Below are 13,685 nucleotides of genomic sequence, written 5' to 3' on the forward strand. Positions count from 1 at the left end.
AAGCTGGCACTACTATTATGGGAGGTGAGGTGGATAGTTTATGAATTAAATGGGTACAAATTATCTCCAGTAATTGAGGTGTTAACTCCTCGTAAAAGGTTATACGGGCTTCTTTTATATACTGATTGAGTAAGATGTTAAATGAACAGCTAAAACACCATTAAACACACTTAACTCACAGAATGAAAGGCGTGTTAATACAAATCAAGGTATTTTTCAAACTTTATGGAAAGATACCTTGATGTGTATTAACACGCCTTTCATTCTGTGAGTTAGGTGTGTTTAATGGTGTTTTTAGCTGTTCATTTAACATCTTACTCAATCAGTCTATAAAAGAAACCCTTATACGAGGAGTTAACCTGCTTACTTTGTAAGTAAGGTATACCCATATATCATTGTAACACCTCAATTACTGGAGATAAATTATTTATAACCATTTCATTCATAAACTTTATATCTTTTTGAATAAGACATTGCTACACATTGTGTTCTATTCTGCTTTATTTTCCATACGTCTACGAATGAATTGGAGTACACCATTGAGGGACTAAGAACCCTCCACGTGTTTATTAGCTAAGTATCATCAACTTTATCAAACTTTGTTTTTTTCACCTCACCTCCCATAATAGTAGCGCTAGCTTTCTCACTATTCACTTTTTCACCTTATTTCAATTCGGACCACTCGAGGTAGGTCAGTCTGCTAAAAGTGACATTTAGTAAATGTACCCCAAAGCTTGCTGGCTTAGCAAAATCAGAGTTACTGTAGTCTTTATTCATCTGTATGTAAAAACATGTTTAATGCCATAACTCTATTGTGTTTTACTTTATAGTGAAGTAAAATAATTTGGAATTCTAGAATGGACTGAACAGGGTTTATTAGTATACTCTTAACAAACCACATACTAAGCCTGGATACACACTAGAGTGATATTGGGACGATTTGCCATTTCATAACGACACATCGTCTATTGTGTTTGCACAATTGTGCGCTCCTGCAGGTCATATGCAACATCATATGCTCAGCCATTATGTGTAATTAATGATGGAACGAGGTATTGTTCCGTCATTCATTTACATAGGCCCTCATTCCGAGTTGTTCGCTCGCAAGCTGCTTTTAGCAGCTTTGCACACGCTAAGCCGCCGCCTACTGGGAGTGAATCTTAGCTTCTCAAAATTGCAAACGAAAGATTCGCAATATTGCGAAAAGACTTCTCTGTGCAGTTTCTGAGTAGCTCGAGACTTACTCTGCCACTGCGATCAGTTCAGTGCTTGTCGTTCCTGGTTTGACGTCACAAACACACCCAGCGTTCGCCCAGACACTCCTCCGTTTCTCCAGCCACTCCCGCGTTTTTCCCAGAAACGGTAGCGTTTTTTCACACACTCCCATAAAACCGCCAGTTTCCGCCCAGAAACACCCACTTCCTGTCAATCACATTACGATCACCAGAACGAAGAAAAAACCTCGTAATGCCGTGAGTAAAATTCCTAACTGCATAGCAAATTTACTTGGCGCAGTCGCACTGCAGACATTGCGCATGCGCATTAGCGACTAATCGCTCCGTTGCGAGAAAAAAATAACGAGCGAACAACTCGGAATGACCCCCATTGTGTAGTGTGTTCGGCCAATCTCCCATCGGGACAATTAGCCATTGTTACGATGTGTAGCTGAGTTAAGCATCCAGGAATGCTGGTAGCTGTGACAAGGATTCTGCAGAAAGGTAATTCCTTCTATAAACCACAATCTAACTGACAGGAATGAGGGAAGCTGTAAAAAGACTCTGCAGAAAGGTAATTCCTGCAAAGCTTTGATTGTCACCCAGGGCCGTAACTAGGTGTGGGCAGAGGGGGCACTGATGGTGGCACCTGTCAATTCTCTGTTTTAGTTACTCTCACTTGCAACTTCCATCCTTTTTGAAGCCCAGCATCTCCTGACCGCCCCTATCTACTTAAGGGGCCTACACACTTTAAGAATATTTGTTCATTTTTGCTGGTTGGAAGGAAGATCTGGACCATTTGTTCCCAAACATTGACCATGGACCATTTGCTCCCAAACACTGAAAACAGACAAAAATGGTCAGTAAGACAAATTGGTTAAATCAGTTTGCTTTAACCAATTTGTCTGACAATTTTTGTCTGTTTATTCCATTTTTTGACACTTGGGAGCAAATGGTTGATTGTCATTTGCCCTCATATATTACCAGATTCTCATTCCAAACAACCAGATAGGACAGATAATCTTACAGTAGGTCCCTAAACTGGTCACTAAGCAGATAGCATGCACTGACAAACCCGTAATTGCTCCTGAATTACAGGGGAGAATACATTCTCGCTTGCACTTTAATTATTTGCCTTGTTTTGTATGTATACATAAATGTTTGTACGTCTATAGTATATCTGTTCCCCTCCTTTTATTAAGTGTAAAGTAATAAAAGTTCATTTTTAAATTGCATAAACCTATTCAAAAGTGTGCCCCAGAAAAGACACGTAGTTGCTTTTGTCTTTTGCCCTTGCAAACCCTTATTTTTGTAGTTTCAAGGAACTATTATCTGGGAGCACCACCAACCCAGTGCTAAATCTATCTGTATAAAAAGCCGCATGTTGGTTTGACTTATTTGTTTCATTTACATACTGAATTACATATCCTGTGCAGATTTATACCACTTTTAGTCAAGGATTATTATTTACCAATTATTCCGATTTTGTTTTATAAATAGAATAATATTTGCTATTACTTTCCTTTTTAGGCGTGAAATGCTATCATTTGGAGTGAATGTGTGTATAATTGAACCTGGCTTTTTTAGTACACAAATAACCAGCACAAAGTTACAAAAACAAAATGTGAAACACTGCTGGGAGCAAGCCACAGAAGAAGTCCGGAAAAGCTATGGCATAGAGTATTTTGAAAAAAGTGAGTCAACCTATGATTAATAAAATTAATCATCTTTAATATATGATGACACTAATTTATAAAGTATAAAGATTTTTTCTTTAGAACATGTAATAAAGTATGGTTAAATATTAATCAAGAGTAGTATAAAAGTAAGCCAAAACAGTAAAGATTATGGAGTGAAAATCAATTGTTTTTTCTTAATTAGTCTTGAAAATGTCATTAATTTAGCTGTAATTCTAATATACAAATTGTAACTACAGCTGATTAGATCAATATGTAAAAATACTGTTGCTTAATGTGCACCAGTAAAGCATGATCATTTTATTAGACATTTTTAAATCTAAAAAAGTAGTTCAAAAAGAATTTCTAAGAAAGTAGAACTGCTAATACATGCATAAACAAAGTTAAACCAGTCTGAAGAAGCGTTCAGTTCTGCACCATCAGCATATGAGCCAGTTAATGTCCAGCATCCTTTTCTTTTATACTTTTATCATGATAGCAAAATATGTCTTTGCTATTAAGATGGAATAATGTAGAAATACTCGTAAATACAGCAGGTAGAACTCGCCTTCAAAAAAAGTTTGTTTTTATAAAGTAAACAAACTAGTGTATGTCCAAATCGACATCAGTCTTCTTTTCTGGCATGCTCATGGCCTGATTCAGAGTATTTTGAAGGAGCATGTAAACCAGGGTGCCCAAATTTGCCTATATTTAGTATTCTTTTTTTAGGAAATAAGTGACTTTTTCCACAAGTCTGGGAGAGGACGGGACATTCTGCAGAGCAGTGGAGAATGGTAGATCTGTCTACCTCTATGGGAGATTGGTTGGGCAATCTCATAGATTTCCTCTCCGACACTCCTGATTACTTCACTCAGTGATGTGCAGTCAGGGATGGCAGAGCCTCACCTGTCATAATGATTAAAATAATACACAGAAGATATTTATAACACATATCCTGTCATAAATAACTGATTTGTATTATTCAATCATTATTGCTGTGAAAATGCAGCCAAATCTAGGTTACTATAATAAAGTGTCTGAAGCAGGGGGGAAGAGGGGGGGGGGGGGTTAGGGCAAGCCCTTTGCCAGTCAAAGTCCATTGAAAAAAATTAGGAAAAGCGGCACCAGCACATCTGCCTCATTGATGGGGCCATGCCTTCAACCCACATCAAGGCAGGCCCTGTCAGTGAGGCAGATGTTATTGGACAGCACTGACAGGAGCGGACTGCCAGATGATCCCCAGGCTAGCCATGCTTTCACTGCTCTCATCTCCTCCTTGGACCTTCATCCACCGGAGCCTGTGACACAGAGGTTAGAGGTGCCGCTGGACATGCCTGCTGACAAAGCTCAACCACAGAGCTTCCGCAGCTATGCAGCTCAAGAGCAGCTCGACCTGCAGCTGCTTGGTTGTCCTCCCCTCCGGCTCTGCAGACATCACCCCCTCTCCTCTCCATCTACTAACAGCTCCCTGCAGCTGCGGGTGTCCCTCACCTGTTGCTTGTTCTGCACGTCTGAGGTGCATCGTATACGGCTGCTGCAGGTGAAGAGAGCTGCTGCGGGGGGAAGAGAGCAGGGAGGGTTGCTGGCCACTGCCGGCGAAAAGAGATGCTGTTGGGAGAGAGAGGGGGGTTGCCGGCTGCTGCGGGGGTGAAAGAGAGAAGGGTTGCTGGCTGCTGCAGGGGGGAGAGATAGAAGGGTTGCCGGCTGCTGTGGGAGAAAGAGCTGCTGCTGGGGGAGAGAAGGGGGGGGTTGCTGGCCGCTGTGGGGGGGGGGGGGGCAGAGAGGGAGATTGTTGGTCGCTGCTGGGGCAAGAGAGGGGGGCTGCTGGCACTGCTGTATATTGCGGCTGGGTGTCAGCTACTTATGTGTGTTGAGTCCCTACTGGGGTGGCGGTACAGTGTGGCAGGAGGTGGCAGTGCAGGTGGGCACAGTGTGGCAGGGGGTGGCGGGGCAGGTAGTTGCAGAGTGGCAGGGGGTATCAGTGCAAGTGGGTGCAGTGTGGCAAGAGGTGGTGGTGCAGTGTGGCAGGGGATAGCAGTGCAGGTGGGTGTAGTTTAGAAAGGGGAGCGTTGTAGGTGGGTGCAGTGTGGCAGGAGGTGGCGGTGCAGGTGGGGGCAGTGTGGCAGGGGGTGTCAGTGCAGGTGGATGAAGTGTGGTAGGGGGTAGGGTGTCGGTGCAGGTGGGACCAGTGTGGCAGGAGGTTGTGGTGCAGGTGGGGGCAGTGTGGCAGGGGATGGTTAGACCCACCTCCATGTGTGCCTCCTCAGGCACTGACCTCACCACACATCACTGACTTCACTTGGCCCCTGCCACTTTGCTAATAACTTGCTTCCATGAATAGGCAATAACAGAAGCACTTTGTCCCCTAATGCAAAAATTATAGCCCGGGCATTACGATTATAGAGATGTCTTTGCGTTTCCTGAATGTTTATGGTTAAGCATCTGTATGGCATTTTTGAATAAGGCTCTCCCCTGCTATTAGCTGTTCTTCCCACACTTCTTGAAGAAGGTCAAGTACTCCTTGCTGTAAGCTCCCATAAAAAAAGCTTAATGAAGCAAAGCCAGTAGAATCCTGGGATATTGTATCTCCCTGACTGATAAGCAGGAGAGAAGCTCATCAACCCTTTCTCTGTCTAAATAACTTCTTCAACATGAATTTCAGGGTGAAACAGTTTTAACTTTAAACAACCTTAACACCCCCTTCATTCATTTGGACATGAAGTTTGTCTCATGGTTGCCAATGACTCTAATATAAAATAGCACCAGTAGCTTAGTCATGACCTGTTTGGCTGTAATGACCCTCAGAAAAAATGCCTCTGGGTAGCGGGTGGCATAATCTAAAATGATGGTGTTTTAATTTGGCCTACTAAGTCAACCCATATTTTATCAAAGGGACCCATACAACAGGGAGGGGATTATATGGAGCATGAATTGGCCACTTCAACGCTGTCTTTTGACTGTGAACAAGCAACACAAAACTCAAAAATTAAATCCAAATACTGGCCAAAAGAATCGGGTGGTTATCATTTTAACCATCTTATCATGGCCTAAATGGCCACCCCAAGAAATTGCATGGGCTAAAAACAAAACCTAATTTTTGAAGGAGCCTGTCACCACTAACTGCTGTATCATTTCCCCCAGTTGTTTGTGCTTGACTAGGCGATATAATTCTCTTAAAGCAACACAAAATAGGATTTTAATTACCTGAAATGGTAAATCCTTTTCTCGTAGTCCGTAGAGGATGCTTGGGTCCACATTAGTACCATGGGGTATAGACGGGTCCACCAGGAGCCATTGGCACTTTAAGAGTTTAATAGTGTTGGCTGGCTCCTCCCTCTATGCCCCTCCTACCAGACTCAGACTAGAAACTGTGCCTGAGGAGACGACATACTTCGAGAGAAGGAATTACACAGATAGTGGCGAGATTCATACCAGCTCACACAAACATGAAAATCCGGCCAACATGCCGGAACAATTCAGCAACAGCTGAAACAGTACATAATGCAGAACTTACCTAGTAACCAGGTAACACTGAACCATAACCAGTGCAGAAAAACGAAGCGCTGGGCGGGCGCCCAGCATCCTCTACGGACTACGAGAAAAGGATTTACCATTTCAGGTAATTAAAATCCTATTTTCTCTTACGTCCTAGAGGATGCTGGGGTCCATATTAGTACCATGGGGATGTACCAAAGCTCCTAGTACGGGAGGGAGAGCGCGGAGGCTTTTGCAACACTGCTTGACCAAACTGGAGGTCATCAGAGGCCAAAGTATCGAACTTGTAAAACTTGGCAAACGTGTTCGACCCAGACCAAGTAGCTGCTCGGCAGAGTTGTATCGCCGAGACACCCCGGGCAGCCACCCAGGAAGAGCCCACTTTACGAGTAGAGTGGGCCTTTATGGATTTCGGCAATTCTACCGTGGAATAAGCATGCTGGATAGTGAACCTGATCCAGCGTGAAATCGACTACTTAGAAGCAGGACATCCAATTTTCTTTGGATCATAGAGGACAAACAGAGAGTCACTTTTCCTATGACGAGCCGTCCTCTTCACGTAAATCTTCAAAGTCCTCACTACATCCAAGGCCTTTGAAGTAATTGAGGAGTCAGTAGCCACTGGCACCACAATAGGTTGGTTGATGTGGAAAGCCGACACAACCTTAGGTAGGAACTGTGGACGAGTCCTAAGTTCTGCCCTGTCTTCATGGAAGATCAGATAGGGGCTTTTACAAGATAAAGCCCCCAATTCCGACACGCGTCGTGCAGAAGCCAAGGCCAACAAGGTGACCGCCTTCCACATGAGAAACTTGAGATCAGTCTCCTGTAGAGGCTCAAACCAAGCAGATTGCAGGAACTGCAACACCACATCAAGATCTCATGGAGCCGTAGGCGCCACAAAGGGAGGCTGGATGTGCAGAACCCCTTTCAAAAAGGTCTGAACCTCAGGAAGAACAGCCAATTGTTTTTGGAAGAAGATGGACAAAGCAGAGATCTGGACCTTGACGGAGCCCAGTCTCAGTCCCATATCCAGCCCTGCCTTCAGGAAAAGGAGATAACGGCCAAGCTGAAACTCCACTGCCGGAAACTTCTTGGCCTCACACCAATAAACATATTTCTTACAAATGCGATGGTAATGCTTAGACGTTACCCACTTCCTGGCCTGTATCAGGGTAGGAATGACCTCACTCGGGATACCCTCCCGAGCTAAGATCTGGCGTTCAACCGCCATGCCGTCAAACTAAGCCACGGTAAGTCTTGATAAGCAAACGCCCCCTGCAGAAGCAGATCCTCCCGAAGAGGCAAAGGCCGTGGATCTTCCAGTAGAAGATCCAGCAGATCCGCGTACCAAGCCCTTGGCCAGTCTGGAGCAATGAGAACCTTTGTTCTTCTCACGAGTTGAAGAACCTTTGGTATCAGAGGAAGTGGAGGGAACACATACACTGACTTGAACACCCAAGGTGTTACCAGTGCGTCCACCGCCACTGCCTGTGGGTCTCTTGACCGGGAACAGTACCTCTGTAGCTTCTTGTTGAGGCGGGAGGCCATCATGTCTATGTGAGGAACCCCCCACCAACCGGTTCCTCCTCAAACACCTCCGGATGGAGGCCCCACTCCCCTGGATGGAGATCGTGTCTGCTGAGGAAGTCTGCTTCCCAGTTGTCTACGCCCGGAATGAAGATTGCCGACATCGCCACCGCGTACCTTTCTGCCCAGATGAGGATTTTTGACACCTCTGCCATGGCAGCTCTGCTCTTCGTTCCGCCTTGTCGGTTTATGTAGGCCACTGTGGTCATGTTGTCCGACTGCACCTGAACAGCCCGATCCTGTAGAAGGTGTGCTGCTTGCAGAAGGGCGTTGTAAACGGCCGGAGTTCCAGGATGTTTATTGGGAGAAGTGACTCTTGATCCGACCATCGTCCTTGAAAGGTTTCCCCCTGAGCGACAGCTCCCCAACCTCTTAGACTTGCATCTGTGGTCAGAAGGATCCAGTCTTGAATTCCGAACCTTCGCCCTTCCAGAAGGTGTGGAAGTTGCAGCCACCAGAGGAGTGAAATCCTGGCTTTTGGAGACAGTCGTATCCTCTTGTGCATGTGTAGATGAGAGCCCGACCACTGGTCCAAGAGGTCCAGTTGAAAAGGTTGAGCATGAAACCTGCCGTACTGCAGAGCCTCCCCAGAAGGTGTATGCATTGATGAACCGATACCCGGGTAGGCCGTAGGACATCCCGGACCATTGTTTGAATCACCAATGCTTTCTCTGCCGGGAGAAATACCCTCTGCACTTCCGTGTCGAGGATCATTCCTAGGAAAGACAGCCACCTTGTCGGCTCCAGATGAGACTTCTGAAGGTTCAGGATCCAACCGTGCTTCCTGAGCAGCTGTGTCGTGAGCGCGATGGACCGCAACAACCTCTCCCTGGATGACACCTTGATCAGGAGATCGTCCAGATATGGGATTATGTTCACCCCCTGTTTGCGGCGAACCATCATCTCCGCCATCACCTTGGTGAAGATCCTTGGTGCTGTTGAGAGGCCAAACAGCAGCGCCTGGAACTGATAGTGATCGTCCATCAGTGCAAACCTGAGATAAGCTTGATGCGGCGCCCAAATAGAAACGTGGAGGTAAGCATCCTTGATGTCTAGGGACACCAGGAACTCCTCCTCCGACAGCCCTGAAATGACAGCTCTCAGAGATTCCATCTTGAATTTGAACTACTTGAGATAAGGGTTCAAAGACTTTAAATTTAGAATAGGCCGTACCGAACCATCCGGTTTCGGTACCACAAAAAGGTTTGAATAATAACCCCTGTTCCATTGCTGAAGAGGGACCTGAACAATGACCTCTGACACCACCAATTTCCTGATGACTTCCAGAAGAATTGTCCTGTCCGCCAGCAGCGCTGGTAAGCCTGACTTGAAGAAACGGTGAGGCGGGGGATCTTGTAACTCCAGTCTGTACCCCCTGGACACTATCTCCAGAACCCAGGGGTCCAGACCCGACGACACCCAGACGTGGCTGAACTGCCGGAGTCTCGCCCCCACGTGACCTTCCTCCAGGCCTAGCTGTCCACCGTCATGCGGAGGACTTAGGGGTATCAGAAGCGGGCTTCTGGGTCTGGGAACCTGCGGGAGCGGGTTTCTTTCCTTTGGCACGACCACCTCTAAAGAAGGTGTTCGAAGGCTTATTTTTTCTAGGCCTTGCGGGCCGAAAGGACTGTGACGTGGTAGAGGAAAAAGGCTTCTTCGTAGCCGGTGCAGCTGAGGGGAGAAAAGGAGACTTAGCCGCGGTAGCCGTGGCAATCCACGCATCCAGCGCCTCCCCAAATAGAGCCTGACCTTTGTACGGAAGGCCCTTCACACACTTCCTGGATTCCGTGTCCGCAGACCAGTTGCGCAGCCAGAGACCTCTTCGAGCCGAGACTGACATGGAGGAGATCCCCGCAGCCATGGAACCCAGGCCCTTCATGGAATCCACCATGAACCCTTCAGAATCCTGAATATTACCCAAAAACAAATCAACGTCACCTTTGTCCAGCGTAGACAATTCCTCCTGCAGAGTGATCGACCACCTGGCAATAGCTTTAGCAATCCAAGCACAGGCTATAGTAGGCCGCAATATAGCCCCTGAAGCCGTGTAAATGGATTTCAGCGTAGCATCCACCTTGCGATCTGCCGGGTCCTTTAACGTGGTAGATCCTGGGACCGGTAAAACTACCTGTTTGGACAGCCTGGATACAGAGGCGTCGACTATCGGCAGGGACTCCCACCTCTTCCTATCTTCCTCTGGGAAGGGAAAAGCTACCAAGACTCTCTTGTGAATCTGGAATTTCTTTTCCGTAATTTCCCATGCCTTTTCAAAGATAGTATTCAATTCCTTGGATGCCGGGAAAGTGAGGGGGGCCTTCTTATTATCTGTGAAGAAGGCCTCCTCCACCTGTTCCGGGGCTGTGTCTTAAATGTGTAAAACATCCCTAACAGCCTCAATCATCAACTGCACCCCCCTGGCAAGCTATGCCGTCCCCAGCAACACATCCCCATCACCGTCTGCAGTGTCAGAGTCGGTGTCATCCTGCATAATTTCAAGCGCACGCTTATTAGAAAGTACCTCAGGGGACCGCGAGGAGGCAGGATCAGACCTTACCACCATAGAGGACTGGAGGACCTGAGTGGCATGCTTAGTCCTAGCCACCCTATCAGAAATCTGAGAAATAGTCCCCCTCAGAGAGACTAACCATTCTGGCTCTCTAGCTGGGATCTGGGCTAAAACAGTGCAATCCTGATTACATGGAATGGAGTCTTCCTGGGAAGACAAGTCCTCCACAGCATATGAAACAATGTCCCTAGACATGTTGCACACACAAACACCCCACAAACACACAGGGTATTTTGAGGACAGAGTTTCGACCCCAAGAATGGCACAGAGACACAGAGATCGGAGCCAACCCACACACACCGCTTTTCAGGCAAAGGGAGTCCCTTCCCACCACTGACTGTGTCCCTTAATAGGTGACACAGCCTTTAAGCAGCCTCCCCCCCCCCCCCCCCCCCTTCTACAGCCCCCTGGTACCGTACAGACTGCTGGAGAAAGCTCTGGAGGGACCTGGATCCAGTGAACCGTGGCTGCAGGCAGGAAAAATGGCGCTGAACGCTGCTGGGTCCGCTCTGAGGTGAAGCTCCTCCCCCTTCAATGGCGCTGTCTTCACGCTCACAAGATGATTATACTGGCCGGAGAAATATGCTGACCTGGGTCCGCAGACCCCGACACGCTGAAGAAAACCAGTGCAGGGTCCGGAGCTGGCCCAGGGCGCTCCCTCCCAAGCGCTGCACCAAGGTACCGCTGAGCCTTCCAGGAGCGCGGGAACAACCGCGCTTCTGACCCGTAGCCGCCCTCTTCACACTGTCCCCCTGCTTGCAAGGGGGGACAGTGACTGACTCGCCACACTTCAGCTTCTGAGAGGGTGGCGGCCTGCTGCCGGGGCGAGCGTTCCCCTGCGGCGGGGCACGATCAGACTCCTCTGGAGCCACCGGTCAGTCAGCGGGAGCAGTGGCTCAAGACACCGCTCCCCCCCAGTCCCACGCTGCAGGGAGGCTGTCGCCAACAGCCTCCCTGTAAAATAAAAAAACCTGAAAGAAAAAATTACTCTTTACCAGAAGAACTCTGCAGAGCTCCCCTAGCTGTGACCGGCTCCTCCGGGCACATTTTCTAAACTGAGTCTGGTAGGAGGGGCATAGAGGGAGGAGCCAGCCCACACTATTAAACTCTTAAAGTGCCAATGGCTCCTGGTGGACCAGTCTATACCCCATGGTACTAATATGGACCCCAGCATCCTCTAGGACGTAAGAGAAAATAGGATTTTAATACCTACCGGTAAAACTTTTGTGGCTTCTGCCATTTCCGCTCTGCTCTCCGATCCGCCCTGGCGGTTTACGTACGCCACTGCTATATGTTGTCCGACTGAATTAAGATGGGCAGACCACGAACAAGATGTTCCAGAATGTTTATGTGCAGACAAGCTTCCTGGCTTGACCATTTTCCCTGGAAATTCATTTCCCCACGAATGACTGCTCCCCAGCCCTGGAGACTTGCATCCATGGACACCAGGATCCCATCCTGGATCCCGAACCTTCGTCCCTCTAGGAGGTGAGAGCTGAGCAGCCACCACAGGAGAGAAATTCTGGTCCTGGAAGATAAGATTATTTTCCGGTGCATGTGCAGGTGAGACCCGGACCACATGTCCAATTGGTCCCGCTAAAAACTCTCTGCATTTAACCTGCTCACTGAATGGCCTCGTAGGCCGCAAATCTTTTTCATCAATGGAACGTATTGATGGATAGACACTGTTGTAGATCTGACCCGACTCTGGATCTTCAAAGCTCTTTCCATTGGAAGAAACTAACTCTAAACAGTTCTGTATCTAACATCTTTTTCAACGCCGACAACCGCGTCGTTGGAATCAACCGTGATTCTGGTAAGTTTAGGAGCCAACCACTTTGGTGAAGCTCCATCAGGAATAGAACAACGTTTTGCACCACTTGTTTCTTGCCCTCCCCGTACGCCGGAGAGCGTCCCAGTACAGAGTAATAATGACTCTTTTACTATTGAAGAAAACCATCATACCGCCATCACTCCAGTGAATTGGCACTGACAATCCTGCATAGCAAAACCAGGTAAGCCTAATGCGGAAGCACCGTATGTAGACCCTCTTTCTCCTTAACAGATTGGAGATCCCTGCCCAGAGAGATTCCATCTTGTAGTTCAACTTCTTAAGTAGAAATTGTTTGGAATTGTTCTGACCGAGCCTTCCGGCCTCAGAAGCACGAAAAAGCTTGAATCACAGCTTTTATCCTTTTTCCTTTTCTTTTTTTTTTGTGTGTGACCGGGACAGCAGGACAATGACCTGATCCTGACCCAACTCTTGTATGGCGACGCATACTACCTCCCTGTCCAGAGGAGAATTGGAAAGGTTTATTTGAAAAATCAGTGAGGAGAATCGTCTGGAAACTCCAGTATGTCCCCCTTGGGACTCTATTCATTAAACTCACTGGTCCATGTCTGTTCCAGGACTGACTGAAGAGTATTAGACGTGGTCCCACCGGTGTGGGCTCCCGCAAGATAGACCCAGCGACATGCGGTGGATGTGGTAGAAACAAATGATGATTCCTGTTTCTGCAAACTTGAAAAGGTTGCTGACCTCTTACCTTTTCACCTTCCTCTACCTGCAAAGAAAGGGAAAACCGTATCCATTTGGTCGAAATGACTGCATCCTAGAAAAATGTGTCACCAACCGTTATGAGGGAACATAAGTCAAAAAGGTAGACTTACCAGAGGTATCTGAGGAGATCAACTTAACAAAGCCATCCCCAAACCAGGTTTCACCTTCATATGGAAGATACTCCAGTTCTTCTCGGATTCAGTCTCAGCATTTCCTTGGTGAATCCACAACGCCCTCCTATTCGAGACTGCCATGGAAGTGGCCCGCGAAAACAAGAGTCCAATATCCCTTGTAGTCGCACGGCAGTATGCTGCAATGATATAGACATGACTCAACTTAAGTTGCATACAACTACTCCCCAATGCGCATGTAATGCCAGTATAATCAACGTACATGCGGACACAAATCACATGCACACGATCCTTTGTGACAGGGCCCCATGCAGACCAGGGGGTGACTCTCACCTTCTATCCATTGAGAAGGACAAACCTTACCTCAGCATTCATTATAAATATCTTTATATGGGTGTAGTACGGCTGACCGCCGGTCAGCTTACCGACACCGGGATCCCGGCAGCATACCAA

At 47.3% G+C, this 13,685-nt stretch overlaps 1 protein-coding gene across 1 annotated transcript in view; it reads left to right on the forward strand.

The window, feature by feature from the left end:
* Window positions 1–13,685, forward strand: part of LOC134991372 (retinol dehydrogenase 7-like) — a 250,241-nt gene that overhangs the window by 54,196 nt on the left and 182,360 nt on the right. The window contains exon 4 of the mRNA XM_063950740.1: window positions 2,745–2,908. Within this exon, the coding sequence (XP_063806810.1) occupies window positions 2,745–2,908 (164 nt within the window). The remainder of the gene's footprint in view (window positions 1–2,744; window positions 2,909–13,685) is intronic.

This window comes from Pseudophryne corroboree, chromosome 2 (genome assembly GCF_028390025.1).
Source record: "Pseudophryne corroboree isolate aPseCor3 chromosome 2, aPseCor3.hap2, whole genome shotgun sequence".
In the NCBI taxonomy this organism is placed as follows: domain Eukaryota; kingdom Metazoa; phylum Chordata; class Amphibia; order Anura; family Myobatrachidae; genus Pseudophryne; species Pseudophryne corroboree.